The sequence below is a fragment of the Hermetia illucens genome, chromosome 2 (genome assembly GCF_905115235.1).
Source record: "Hermetia illucens chromosome 2, iHerIll2.2.curated.20191125, whole genome shotgun sequence".
In the NCBI taxonomy this organism is placed as follows: domain Eukaryota; kingdom Metazoa; phylum Arthropoda; class Insecta; order Diptera; family Stratiomyidae; genus Hermetia; species Hermetia illucens.
The window spans coordinates 147917920-147933625 of record NC_051850.1 but is presented as its reverse complement, the minus strand read 5'-3'; the positions used below and the strand labels follow the sequence as shown (position 1 = coordinate 147933625).

The 15706-nt window shown below is 39.2% G+C and overlaps 1 protein-coding gene across 13 annotated transcripts in view; it reads left to right on the top strand.

Annotated features, from left to right (window-relative positions):
* LOC119648147 (protein SCAI) overlaps nucleotides 1-15238 on the top strand; it is a 68540-nt gene extending 53302 nt beyond the window's left edge. For 11 of the 13 annotated variants that reach the window (XM_038049704.1, XM_038049713.1, XM_038049715.1 and 8 more), the window contains exons 7-10: nucleotides 2396-2700; nucleotides 7602-7853; nucleotides 7931-8134; nucleotides 12954-15238. In XM_038049704.1, the coding sequence (XP_037905632.1) occupies nucleotides 2396-2700; nucleotides 7602-7853; nucleotides 7931-8134; nucleotides 12954-13198 (1006 nt within the window). In that variant the 3' untranslated portion in view covers nucleotides 13199-15238. The remainder of the gene's footprint in view (nucleotides 1-2395; nucleotides 2701-7601; nucleotides 7854-7930; nucleotides 8135-12953) is intronic. The other 2 variants (XM_038049717.1, XM_038049716.1) reach the window with 1 other exon arrangement.
* Nucleotides 15239-15706: the final 468 nt, after the last annotated feature.

Here is a 15706-nt window from a genome sequence, read left to right as displayed (position 1 = left end):
ATCCAATCAACTTAACCGTTGGATTCGGCTCTATTATCGACTCGCCAATTGATATGGGACGAAGGGTCGTGATTCTCTGTTTAGTCAGGATGACTACTTCGATTTTTCTCACAACAGGTAAGTAGCTCGACACATTGAAAGTGCTGTCTAGTGTGCCTAGAATCTCTCTCGGCTCCTGGTGCTTTCCTCTTTTTCGTAAATAGGACTCTCTTAAAGAGAAAAAGCAGCAATCCTCCATGCCTTCCATGCTGTTGTCATCAACCGGCACGGGAGCCGCAGCGAATAGCACCCATACAATATGGTCCATCTGCGGGGCCTTAAGTAAACAGGATTTCTGCAGAATCTAGACTTTTCGGGTTACTCATTTTTAATCGAGTTCCCAAAGGTCCCCATTCATCTCGTCGACCAGGTCCTGTCAGCCATGACTTTTGCTTCTGTTTGTTGCGCTGCTCCCCGCTCCCCTCCCGGTCGTTTAAACACGTTGTGTTAAGCAGTGTAGTCTGTAACACTTCTTCCGGAGCTCTGCAATTTCCGCCAATACATAGAATGTTTGTCCGGTTTCGATGCTTCCTTGTGCATAGAAGCTCTGCAGGCGGTCGTTGTTGGGTTCATTTACGATAGTGTCAGCTGCAGCGCCAGCATCGCACGGAAATGCCTTCCAGGCTGGCTCCGGAGGCCTGTTTAGCGTAAATCGCCTTTAAGATCAGCAGACGGCGGCTGGGCAAGAGGTGATGCCACACACAAATATCTACAGTTACATCAAAGAAAGACTTCTCATTTCGAGCCCATCAAGTCACTCGAGTTATCAAAAAGATCCTAAGAGAGCAACGCATGACTCATAACAAGGCTCGGAAGGTTTCAGAAATTGCAATATCTCCTATATGTGGAAAGGATCAGGATCTTTGATTACTTAGGCCTTAGGCAATGGTGTAATGATCCCTGAACAGAATGAGGTAAAATATTTCGGTACGTACTTGTGTAGAGTGTGTATCTTCTAATTTGTAAGTTGATTCTTCAGTGTTCATAAAAGATTACCTGGAACGGCGTTGGTACAAACTCACTGGACATTTACTTACGCCCATTAAGGAGTTTTCGTGAGAATGTATTGACAACCTTCGTCAACCTTCCGCCAATTCCAAGAAAGTGAAAAGGCTTCGCAAAAATCAATGGTCCCCAATTAGCGTGGAACTCCCAGCAAGACTATGCTCTGACTCATAAGACACAAATGACTTAATTTTGATTCAAAAACAATGTTTGGAAGTTAATATTAACAGATGATTTTCTAATTGGTAACCTAAGCTTTAACCGCTATTTTGCCAGCTATCTTAAACATTACATATTGAATTGTTGCCACATCTGTGGATTGGATAGCTTCTCTATGCAAGAACAAGTCGGGAAACCGGAAGCTGGACGCTTCAGGTATGAAAGGTTTTGTGTACTTTTTCTATAAAGAGTGTGCGTTTGTCCCATTAGTACGTAAGACGTAATATATGCGTATATTTTGTAAGAATATCCACATTCAGGTGATATTGCCATTCAAAGTCTTGAATTTGCAAAGAAGCAACAACTTTGACCCCTCCAAAATTTTATGGTGCTACAATGAACTTAAGGGGGGTTTTGCAGCAATTACTAAAGAATTAAATTATTATTATAAGTTACACAAAACCTTAAAAATGTACTGCAGTCGAGGAGTCCAATAAATTAGAAGCAAACTTTGAAAAGAGTTCGATATGCGTTCATTTTTAAATCAATATCGTGGCTACCAGTAATTATGGCTACACTTGTTAATTAGCCGATGAGATCAATCTTGATGAAGCTTTACAATATAGCAAAAAGGTGTACTTTCACTACAACGGCAATAAAGTAAAAAAAGACAAAGATGTCAGTGTCAACTAGATAGAGTAAGTAAGTAAGCTTCATCCTTGCAATAAGTGAGATTTCATCATGCGCATTGTAAATGCATCCTTAGATTTGATAGCCAAAGGGGAATCTTGGATACCCCCAAGAAACTCCAAAGGAGATCCTAATGTTCAAAGCAGTAGGTAAGGACAATAGATGAAAATAACTTGAGTAGCACTTTTAAGATACTTTTCATAAAGGGACAACTCTACCCCCTCCCCAGGTTGACACTTTTAACAAAACAGATTAAATAACAGCCGCTACACATAATACCTGTGTGACATTATTAACGATTTTAGAAGCAAATCTGTCTGTCAAACCTTTAACTTGCGAATAGAGATTTTATCTTATAAAGTAAAAAGGTTTGCTTCCACGAACTACGAATAGTTTTTCATTTGAGCACCATAAATGATACTTGCTTTTTTGTTGAGCTCCTTTTACTAATTATAATTTAACAAAATTGTCAGTAATATTTAACCCTATCTAAACTTTACAGGATGTTACAAACTCTGGAACGTGAACCAACTGAAACGGCACACCCACATCATGCAGGACATGATGCAAGTCCTGCAGCAAGTCGGATGCCACCCTATGGTGTACCGGGTTCAAAGGGTTATATGGAAAATGGTGATCGACGGCATTATCGCGACAATCCTCACAAATATCTCTTGTATAAGCCTTCAATTAGTCAACTTCTCGTGTTCTTAGCTAGTGGATTTAAAGAATTACCACCAGGCGGTGCATTATTACTATATATTTCAGCGGATGGGTGTTTTTCGACAACAAAACATCCAGAAGATTGTAAGTTTTATTTATGTAATTTTAAGATTTAAAAATTTGAAAATAAATGGAGCAATAACACTGGTTTGCAAGCGAAAATTCTTCAAATATAAATATTTTGTGTGTGATTGTAAATTTGCTTTCGTTTTTTGTGTTTAGGTATATTTTTTTATAATCATATATTATAATTTAAATATTTTAATTGTTTAAAATCAAAAATTTATTCTACTTCATTTTCAAATTAATTTTAATTTATATGTTTCTAGCAGGTAGCTTGGTAATTCTTGCTCAAAATTTATACGAACCGCTTTCCCGGAATTGGCCGTGTGTGTCCTATTTACCCGAATTAAGTTGTCTTTTTCTGTGATGTTGCCACGTCGTCAAAAATGAAAGCATTTGTGGGCCAACATTTCATATATTTTGCACCACGATAATGTATCGTCAGACAATGGCATCATTAGTTGCAAATTTTTGATCAAACTCGCAACAACCATAATTCACCTGATTTGGCTCCTTATGGTTTCCTTTTTTTCAATCATTTAAAAAAATCGCTATGGATGAGACAGTGGAAAAATCAAAGGCTGTAGACATACCAAGTAAAACACTGATTATAAAAAATGTTTCAAGGATTGAATGAAGCGCTGATTATTTGGTAAAATGGTAGTAAAGTTGCGCAAGCGATAGCGATATGAAACTGGAACTCCGTCCTCAATTTGTAAGGTTCAAAAAAATACGATGTATGTCCAAATTTTTCACAACAAATGATCCAGGACAAAGAGTTTTCAACTAGTATGTTGGTCTCATTTTGAAATGTGTGGTGTTGTCAACATGTCAAAAAACTATCCCTACAACTGTGAGAGCTCCAGTACACTTATTTTCTAGACTTGCTTCGTATCTGTTGGATCTCATAAAATTTCGTCACAGCAGTGAATAAGGATGGTAAAGACTTACCTTAGAACAAAACTGACGTAAAGCTAGAAGTTTCATCCCCGCCAATAAGAAGAGGTATGAAGAATTCACGTTTAACTATGAATAATCGAAAGTTTGAATGAAATAAAAAAAGGAGCATGTCATAGTATTCTCGGAAATAAAAAGGCTGATAAGTCATAAGAACTCATCTAAAGCCGCTTTCCTATGTATAAAGCTTTGAAATTAAAAATAGGTCTCTCAAAAATTCAGCTTTTAGGCTTGTGCTCCAAATTTTTTCCAGAAAATTCTGGTGCAGTAACAGATGACCATGGTAAAGGATTTTCAATTGAAAAATGATTCTATTGCAAAAAATAGTTACAAGAAAATTATCTCGAATATTATTCATCGCTAAAAGCTACTTTTGATCAATTTTCTATTAAAATGTGGACTGAATGCTGAGAAAATACAAATCTTTTGCGGATAACCACGAATCCTCCCCATACGCAAGTATTGTCAAAATTGTATGTTTCCTTGGTTTGCCACTGCTGTGGATGAGATCAGATACTAAAGCCTCTTTTGTTTTTGCTTTGGTTCGGTTCATAGGAAAGTCAAACTCAGAGTCATTCAATTTCTTCCATTGAGGCAGGTCATTGGAGAATCGTGGTATTCCTCTCCATCATTGCTTCCAACTTCCGAGTTGCTTAACGGCAATATTCTTTCAAAAAAGCCTTCATAGGATCTTTGTGCAGCTAAAAAGTCGCCCAAAGAGAGGCACGACTTGAGTTCAAAATTCCCGCTTTGGAAATTTGCAAACCAATTCTTTTTTTACTTGGCCTTTGTCCATTCACAAGCGGGGTCGGCTCGTCGTGATCGATTCCGCCATTTTGTCCTATCAAAGGCTTGATCTGGATAAAGTTGCGAGACTTTCGAAACCTCATCCAGCATATCAAGCCGGACCAATCTTGGCGAGTGAATTCTCGTTAGCGCGAATTACATGACCCCATTGGTGCAACCCCATATCAATCGCGGATATCCTCATTTCGGATGTGATCAGTACTACCCCAACGCAACATCTTCGTCTCCATTACCGCAAGACCCTGTTCATTATCTTTTATAGTCGGCCAACAATCAGAACCATAGAGAACGGCAGAGCTGATGACATTGCAGTAAATTTTAGATTTGAGACGTTCGTTGATACGTCGATCACAAAAAACACCAGTTGTGGAACACCACTTCATCCGGGTTGCGTTAATGCGTGAAGCAATTTCCTAAAGTAGTTCTCCATTGGCTAATAGCATTGACCCCAAATATTTAAATTGCTCAGTTCTGGGAAGGTCGCTGACACTGACAGTAATAGTACCTGTTTCATGGGGATCGGTCGTCAAAAATTCAGATTCAGTTTTATTCAGATTCAATCTCAGATTATTCCATTTTTGGACATGCTACTTACTTACACGAAGCGGGCTTCGAACTTTACTTTTCGGATCGTGGATCGCAGTTCTTAACCAACCCGGCTTGATTCACGGTTATATGAAAAATTTCGCGAGTATGGTTGTGAAGAATGCGTTCAAAAATTTTCATGTAATGGGACAACAACAGGATCGGAATACTGGACTACTTTTCTTTTCCCAGATTGGAACTGGGGTACTTTCTTGTCAGTCAGATTGTGGTCTACTTTCTATCTTCCCAATTGAAAAATTCACTGAACCACAGTAATGGGATCCAGATCTCCGGTTTCCAGAGGTCAGATGCAAAGTCGTCAGGTCCTGTTGCTTCCCGCGATTTCGTTCATTTTATTGCGGCCTCGATTTCAGTGAATCTCGCAGGTGGAACTGCTCCAAATGTCGGAAATGCTATGGAAGTGGAGAGACAAATTCTTCAGTTGAAATCCGCTCGAAATATTCTCACCATCTATCCGTCGCGGCTCGTCGGTCGGTAAGCAAAGTACCGTTCTTATCCTTGACTCAACAGAAGTATTCGATATCCTGTATGCCCTGGTGTCAATTTTTGACAGGTCGATGTAGTTCTCTCTCGCGATCCTCAGTGTTCAGTTTATCGTAAAGATCAGTGTAATGAATTGCCCGGGTGACAGCAATCGCTTTCTTTGCTTACCGGAAAGACATTTTTGCAAATTTACCAATCGTTGAGAAAATTATGGTAGACGCGTTTCTTTTCATGGACATAGTCATTCCAAAGCCGGGTTCTTTCTTCTTACGAAATCACCACCATTGAATGCACCGCGGGCCAGTGCGTTCCTAATGCTGTTGATTCGCAAGACGGCAATTGACGGTCAATGCTGAGGAGCGATTTTCTCATAGGGAACGAAATTGGATCTTATGAGAATATAGTCGATTTGTGTTTTACTGTTTCCACAATATAATGTAGGAAAATGAGACAATTGTTTAATGAACCATGTATTCATAATTACAAAGTCATTGATATCCGCAGAATTGACTAGAGGGTCACCACCCCCATTGCATACTCCAAACCCTTTTCCCCCTGGGCATCTGTTGCCGTTTTCCTTTTCACCCAAATGACCGTTAATGTCGCCTGCAATGATGATATTGTACAGTTATTAGCAATCACGTAACAATCGAGAAGTTGCCAGAAGACATATTTCTCGGCATCAGGTCGACCTGTCTGTGGTGCGAACGCGGTGAAGAAGTGAATAGTGGGATCGGCTGATATAATGGTGAGCTTCATCAGCCGATCATCAAATCATTCTACTTCTTTAATGGCATCACGGAAATCCTCAAAGTTGGCAATATCAACACCGTATTGAATGTGTGGGCTACCAAAAAAAGTTTAAGGCCTGTCTACCACATTCGCGTTCTATGTAGTAGCTTTTGGCATCATACTATTGGGTTTCTTGTAGAGCGCAAATATCAATGCGCTTTTTCCGAAGGGCTCTTACGAGTTCCGCGGTCTCTCCAGTAAAGGAGCCAATATTTAGCGTGCAAGCGGGGAGGTTCCAATGAAAACTCGTGGCGGTCGCCCCCACTTAAAAACTTATGCGTAGGTTTTTCTTATATTATTTGAGTAAAGTTTGAATTTTGAATCCTATCCCATGTAGGGGAAAGAATGGGGAGGATATGTGGCGGTCTCTCCCTTCATGTCAAAACGGTTGGGTTTAGCTTTCAACTGCAAGAAGTAAAGGAGGATAGGAAGGGAGGAGCAGGAGATACCCCTCTCAAGCCCATTTGAAAAATCGCAGCTTCCAGAGGGAGGAAAAAGAGGGTATGTAGGATGAAGAAAAATGTTCCTCTTTCTAGCAGCATTGAAAAACTGGCGTTTCCGTTGAAAGTTATGATCCTCAAAAACGAATAACTTGTGTACCTTTAATTCGCTTATTGGTAGGACAATTATCGCATGATGTGCAAGGCGGGTTATATAGGGGACCGATCCCTTGCCTTTCAACCTCCTCCCTAACTGCGTGGGTGCGTCATAACTTTTGAGCGGGGTTGCCGTCACAATTTTTCAACGGGGTTCGAGAGGGAGGAGCTCCCGGGTCTCCTTTCACACTCTCCTTTACCCCTGCGGGGATAGACTTCAAAATGAAACTCTACCATGTTGACATGAAAATAGCCTCACTATTAGGCTTCATTGCTTTTTAAGGAAGTAACCGCCCTAACGAGATTAGAAAGGGGGACCTTCCTTTACATATCTTCTCATCCTCCTCCCCTGACGAGTAGGGTTGGAAATTCAAACTGGACCATGATGTCATTAAAAATACACTTTGAGCGGCCATAGGTTTTCAAATATGATGGCTGTCCTTCCCCCTCCATAAACTTTCTACCTGCTCCGGGGATGAGGTTGAAAAATCAACATACGATATAATGCTGATTATTATTTAAAGTTGATTCATAGAATAGTACAAATAGTACTATAATTTTTTTGGTGATTTACCTTATAATTATTTATTATTAAATATTTTGTTTAGTTATATTTAAACAAGTAAGCCACGAAACATGATGAAACATAAGCTTAGAATTTATACAAAACACTTTTCGCAGATGGTTATGAACTGGGAGGTCTGGCAACCAGTGTTAAACGTGATGGTATGGACAGCGGAGTAGCATGTAGGGGGAAATCATACAAGGAACCACATTGTTTATACCCGGGTGATCTATATCCATTTACAAGGCGTCCGCTATTCATCATCATCGACTCAGATAATTCATTCGTTTTTCAACACATCCCACGTTATTTCGGGCAACCACTTGTTGTACTCATGTCACCTCAAGACGTGCCATCAGCCTTTCAAAGTAAGTATTTGAGTATCTTTACTACTTTTGTGTTGAAGTAATTCTTAAATTGAAAATTTATTTTTCTCGGATTACAGTCGATGTACAGCATCACGGTTCGTTATTTACTCTGTTCCTACACTCGCCATTAACAGCTCTTTGTTATGTTTGCAATGTGGGTGATGTACCAATTCATCATTGGGAGCGATGTCAAAGTTATGTGGATCGTTTTGTTACGGAGGCTTCGAGGCTTGTGACGAGATGTCGTATTGATGAAATCGAACAAGGAATTGGATTTATAGGTAAAGTAGTGAATTCTTAACGTTTGGTGGGAGATATAGAATGAGGATGGTGATGATGCGTTTACGCACCATTCTAGTTTGAAATCGTTTCTTAATATGTAATCTGTCTTCTTCTCCAAATTATTTTATTTGGAATAATAAAAACTTCTTTTTTCTTTTTCCCTGGTGTAGATATTTATTCTTGCAAATACCGATATTTCGGGAACCGCTTGTTCTCTTCATCAGATTTTTTATTTTTTCAAATAATTAATCGTTGGAAACACCGCATAATTACACTCAGATTATTTTATTTTCTTGGGAGGTATTGCATTATATTGAATTTTACTGGAGGCACCATTGAGGATCTTCATAATGTGTATTTCTAACTATAAAGTTGTTCACCACCAGGGAGGAGCAGCCTCTTGCTATTTTTTTCCAATTGAATATCCCAGAGATAGACGATCATCTGCAATTTCTTCTGATATATACCTTAGAGCTGAAATAACTATCTTTTCGCAAAATTTCCTTTCCTTTCTGTTTTTATGACCAATAGGAGGCTAAATTCCTTTCTATTTTTCCTGCGTTTCATCGTAGTATTGTAGTCGTAGTAGTAACCATGCGAAACCCCCGCTTCTTGCTTTTATCGAAATACTGCCACTTGCTTGAACTTGTGTCCGGACTTTTCGAGACGCGGCTAATAACCTGAATCAATTCCAATCTGCATCACTGAAAGGTTTCTCATTCGGGAATTCGTGTCGGTGAAGAACATCTCCCTTGCAAGGAGACAGGGCGTAACACATTGGGAAATATGTAACATACATTTGAAGTACAATAACGCTTGAACAACACTTCTATTAAAGAGCGGCCGAGTACTTTTTAAAATATATATTATTATTAGATTATATTCTACAATATTGATTACAAAATAACAACGAAAAGGAAATCCTTAAACTTCATAATAACACATTTTTGAAAAAAATCAATCAGCAACATATTTTTTAACTCATTCTTGAAAATTGATATGATTGCACTTGTGATTTTGTCTCTGACATGTGCCAAAGCCTCAATCAACATATTGATGCTAGCGTATCGGAATCTCAAAATCTTTTCCCCAAAAACCGATTATCACAAACGGCGACTATTAGTCGAAATACGCCTTAGCATTTCTCTAGTCATTTTGCATTGGCCATTTTGCTGTAAAGTCTTCCGGCGGATCTTACAACTACATACTTTCTTTTAATGATATTAAAGGCAGCTACACGTTTCAGTTCGAGCTGTTGAACCATTTTAGGACTTCCTTTGCCATGTGACTTGTTAAACTTCGCAAATTATGCCAAATCCAATGCCTCGAACCTTGTCGGCTCTGTCCCCGAACATTCAGTCTCGACCAACCGGCTCTGGAACGCACCAGCGGAAGAGATGTCAAATCACCATCTCATTAAAAGCAGAAAAGTCATTTAAATCAGAGCGCATAGAATTGAATAATCTAACCTGCATCATAGGCTGCTCACAATCATATCTCACTCTCTACTTTTAAACCGAATGACAGGAATTCGATCCAGAAATCTTAGTGGAGTGCGGCTTTAAAACCTTTTTTTAGGTTTTAGGAACTTTAGAATGAGATCTGGCTCAACTAGATCCCTGCGGAGAACTGGTCCCGATTCTGAAGAAAGGATAAACTCAGAAAGATTGTAAACTCCGTGGTGAAACCTAGACTTAATTAATACCTCGAAGACTACCACATTCTTCCCGACAACTGCTTCGCCTATAGGAGGCGCAGGTCTACCACCCAATGCCTCAATCAGCTTCTTCTACACATCTATATCAAGAAAAGCCAGAAAAGCATGCCCACGGTGTATCCATTGACATCAGCAAGGTTTTGATAAACGTGATGTCAAACATGAATCTCCTCCCTTACATTATCTTAGGGACTTAGAGAATCATGTGCAACAGGTAACTGTTCATGTGCGGTCGTCAAACTTCGGTAAATAATGGCCTGCCCCAGAGGTATGCTCTTCAAAATTTACACATCCGCCCTCCATGAGAAGTGTTCCAAGAAAGCTGAACATTTTCCAGTATGCGTAAGATATCCTCGTCGTAGTAATAGGCGACTTCAGGGATGAGCCCGAAGAAATCTTACGCCAACATGGATGTCTCTTTATTAATTAACCAAAGCAGTAGATTCAGTCCTACGAAATGGTTGTTGGAAGTACTTAGTTTGCGTGGAAAGCGGTCCACAAACATACGTGGGCCTCTCCAGATGGGACCACTTTCAACACAATTAATCACGTGCTGATCGAACGTTGGCACCTTTCAGCCTTGATGAATGTTAGAACATATAAGGGGGGGCCAATAAAGACTCGGATCACTGTCTCGTTGGCATAGTGCTCCGAGTTCGAATTACAACACCACTTACAATCTCCTCTGACATTCACAACACATCCCTCCGTAACACCTATAATGGAAAAATGGATGCCGTAATAACAGAAGCTAACATATGTCCTGGAGGTGAAGCATCAACAAATGACCTACATGGCCCCAGCCGCAAGGAAAGTCGGAACGACTGGGTCGACGCTGAATGTAAGCTAGCAATAGAACGGAAAAATGCTGCGTACCGAGTAATCTTGCATTCTCAAAGAACGCGGACACGCACAGAGACTTATCACGAACTCCGTCGAGCGGAGAAACGACTTCACAGATGGAAAAAAGAAGTCTGGGAGAACCAGCAGGTACGCTACAGGGAGCAACCGCATCAGGCGCAGAAGGTTTACAGACAAAGAGGGAGATCTGATTTCTGACAGAGTGAGCATATTGGAGCGATGGGTTGAGTATGTTAACGAACTACTCAACAACCAAAATATCGGCGAGTTGGAGGTCCCGCCAACTGAAGACGACTGACAAATACTGCCACCACCAAGCATAGAAGAAACTGTCCGTGCAATTCATTGGCTTAAAAATCATAAGTCGCAAGAAGCGCTGGAATTACAGATGAATTGATTAAATATGGAGGCAACCAATTACACCAACTGAAAAGGCTTAACTTCAGGCAAATAAGCAACAGATCAGATTTTCTCTGTTGGACTGTTGGAATATGGACATCAGTTGCACCATCTTTTCATCGACTTTAAAGCCGCCTATGACTGCGTAGCCAGGATAAAACTGTACACGGCCATGAGAGTATTCGGTTTCCCGACGAAATTGATAAGACTGACTAGGCTGACCCTGACCAATGTGCGAGGCCAGATAAAAGCAGCAGGATCACTATAGAGACCATTCAACATCAACAATGGTCTAAGACAAGGGGATGCCCTATCATGCGTCTTCTTTAACCTAGCCCGGGAGAAAGTGATTCGCAATACCGATGTAAATGCGAGAGGCACCCCATCCTCTTCAAGCCCACCCATCTACTGGCCTACCATGACGATATTGACATGCTGGGAACAACAAACCGAGATGTACAGTCTGCCTTCATCCAGATCGAGCAGGTGGCGCGAGATCTTGGGCTGCACATTAATGAAAGCAAGACGAACTACATGGTGGCAACGTCAGTGTCAAACCCAAAATCGAAAGAACAAAGAACATCGAATCGAAAATTTCTCCTATCTAGGGTCGAAAATCACAACCGCTGCTATGACGATGAATTCCGCGCACGGTTGCTGGCTGCCAATAGAGCCTATTTCAGCTTATAAAAACTGTTCCACTCGAAAGGTCTCATCATAAGGTTAAAGCTCTTACTGCACAAAACAATGATCTTACCAGTCCTCATGCATTCCTCGGAGACTTGGGTTTTTAGCAAAGAAAACTGCGAACCCTTCGCGCCTTCGAGAGAAGAATCCTCCGATTCCGTAGTCTACATAACGACGAAATCTATGAGCGACCGTTTGGTTATGGATAAAATCCGGCTCAACTGGCTGCGGTCAGCGGGTCACTTAATCCGTATGGATGAGGATGATCCAGCCCGGAAAGTCTATAAGGGCAATATCTATGGTAGAAAAATAAGACAAGGCAGACCTTGCCTGAGATGGAGCAGTGGCGTAGGTCAGGACACCAAACAGTTTTTTAGGGATATCGAATTGGTGGACCTCGGCAGCCCTAGACCGGATATCGGTTGTTGTGCCGTTGGTGATGATTGAGTACAAAGAAGGGCCATTTGCCAAATTCAAGGTATTGGCGCTTAATATATAATATTACCAGATATAGCTCGTGATCCTGGAATTTTCAAGGTTGTTAGGAAAAGATCCAAGCATATGGTGAAAATTAGTCTTATTGTAACTTGAAGAGAAGGATAGTGTCGAATATGGATGTAATTCCTTAAAATAAGTATTGATTTGGGGTGAGCGAGAGAGTTGACGCGTAGCTTTCAAATGAGATAGGATAAGGACCCGGTTCACATTCCCGAACTAGCTAACTCAGTGGCTAGAGTGGGCTAGAACAAGAAAAATTTGACTTATGATGAAAATTATGTCCTCAACTGTATAAATTACGCAATGATTAAATAATTGTTTTGGATAATGAGGGATCCTAAGTCTACTTGATGTTAGACTGGACCAAATGGAGAGCAACTTACTCTTACGTTTTTTGGTTCACGGACCTCTCGTTGGTGAGGCAGAGTCTGATGAGTTACCTCTACCCTGGACAAAACCGTCAGTCAATATTGATAAAATAATGTTTAAGTCTCTATTCCGAACCGCCCAAAAAATAAAAACCGTTTCCCGAGCTGGCCTTGAGAGAGGTTTATTATTTAATTTCCCGAGACAAGAAAAATATTACCGTTAACTTTAATTGGAAAATATCATCATGGTTCAGGCTTTAAAGTTTATACTTTCCATTTTGTTTTCAGATCCATCGTATGTCCAATTCTTCGGTGATGATTTCCTACGTACTCTTATCTTACGATTTGTATTCTGTGATGTCGTCCTTCGATTGCATCGAGCTTTTCGTGGACGTCATATGCGTCCACGCTGTGAACCTCCACTACCAGTTAACGAACTATTGGAACATCCATCGTTATCACACATTATACTGCAATTGGCAAATGCATTAGATGTACGAGGGCATTTCTCTGAGGGACCCGAAGGCGATTGATGGCCGCATTTAGAAATTAGTCGTAATACAAGAATAATAACAGCAGCAACAACAACAATGTTTCTAATTTCATACATTTTCAATAAGCTTTATATTTATAATTACTATTACATTTGTATAGTTATTCTAATTCAATTGCTATTTGTGATTTTCAATAATTTGAGAACAAAAAGAGTAATGCTGGTAATGATCACGAATACAAGTAAGACCATTTGTATCACATAATAACTGATGGAGTGAGATGGTATGCAATGAGATATTTCAAAGAACAGATGCCGGATTTTTTTTAAGGAAAGAGTTTTGTAAAGCAGTATTTATGTAATCTCCATATATTTACTCATAGCAGACTCCATTATGGTAAGCTTTTATTTAAATTACGCGCGATTGGATCAATCGTCTTCTACACTTGAACTAAAAACAAAGAAAATTAATTTGTTATCTATGGATCCATTTGCATACATTCTTATTAATTCATCGGAAGATGGTATCATATTGAATCACTTATGAATAAGCAACGAGAAAGAAATAACAAATCAAATAATAATTTGAAACAATGGAAGCGGTAGAGTCATATTTCATTTAATCATACAAATATGAACCCATTTATGCTCAACTGCAAACCGAAAGCTTTAAGAGAAATGTAATTGAATGAATGTCCTGTAAATAATGTATGCCAATAGTGGTTTAAAATATGGTATGGCAGCAAAATAAGGGGAAGAAACTAGAACAGAGCAAGTGGAAAAGTAATAAAAACTGTTTTTGTAAAATCACTTTACTCAGCAAATCGAAGGAAGGATCAAATTGTTGTAGATTGCGAATCTAAAATAAATGTAAAATAATATTTTTATCATTTACAATCATATCCTGTATATAAATACTTTGTAAATACTCTACAAACTTATCTATCATTAAATGTCAATATTTAATTTGAAGACGATTGAGACCAAGGATTTGACTTTTTACTCATCTGGCTTTATCAAAATTTTGCGATGTGTTCATTTTTACTTCTGTTCAAGTGAAGGCAGGAAGCCAGTGTTGTGAACAAATGGACTTTCCAAAGCTAGTAAAGCATGAAAAACAGAATCATCACATTCTAAACTACATTTGCACATATTCAGCAATGATTGACTGAAGTAGATACTCAACATAAACATGAACGTTTTCTACGTGTGAAAATAGAAAAAGTGAAAAATAGCAAAAAACACATACAATAACCCGAAAAACATTTAAATAACCGAAAATTATGAAAGGATGAAGGAGTGAAATGAATGCGATTTCATGTGAGAGATTTTTTTATAGGAAAAATGTTATAAAACCATATTTAGCTACTTTCACTCTTTGTTAATATCTACCCTGAGTTCCAGGTTTGATGTTGTCTGATGCATACTGCAGTACATTTAAAACATTAAAATAAAACCAAATAATCATTGAATGGGATATTTGTTGTAAACACTGCAGATAATATATTCTTCATATTTTTCAATAAATTACGTGTAAAAAGAAATAACAACAAAGTAGGTTATGACGCTTAACAATTCAATTACCTTTGCGTAAATGACCACTTAACCACTTATGGGATTAGGGCAAAACATTTCATACTCTATTGCTAAGTGAAATTCTGAAAAGCGTTCTTTTATTCAAATTCATTGTATAATTTTTTTTTATTAGCATCGGATTCACTTTATTTATCCTACAACTGTGTTTATATGGAATGCTTGAGCTTATACTTCTGAAATGGTTTGTAAGCGCAAAATAAAATAAAACTGAGTGAACTTCAAATTAATGACCCGGTTCTGGTAAGAATAGTTGCTAATGGGGAGAATTGAGGACAGTTTAAAAATAAAATTTTCATTTATTATTTACCCCTTTCAGAAGTGGGGTTGGCTCGTCTTGATCGGCTCCGCTACTTTGTTCTAGTCGAAAGCCTGAACTGGATGCAGTCGCGAGGATTTCAAATCACCATCCAGCCTATCAAGCCATCATTGTTTCGGTCGGCCGTTTGGTCGTTTCCTATCGACTTCGATGTTTAGACCAATCTTGGCAAGTAAATTCTCGTTAATTCGAAGACGTCTCTCTCGGAATGTTTCCCCGATCGATGCAACCCCATATCGGTCACAGATATCTTCATTTCGGATGTGATCATGATATGTTACGCTATTGGTCCAACGCAACATCTTCGTCTTCATTTTCGCGAGGCGCCGCTCATTGTGTTTTATATTCGGCCAATACTCAGAACCATAGAGGGCAACAGGGCGGTCGATACTATAGAAAATTTAGAATTCTCATTTATTATATTATATAAAAAATATTGTGAGACCGTGTGCCTGCTGTATAGGTAGGGAGTCTGTCGATTAATTCCATTGACTGCATTTTCGGTTCAAGTCGATTCAGAATAGGGGCTGATTACAAGATCTGTTGGAGTTCTAGCAGTGAAGCCTTTCACTGCACATACTATGTGAGAAAGTTTTGTCTGGCACAGAAAATCCGCCTTTGAATTTGTACAGTAAT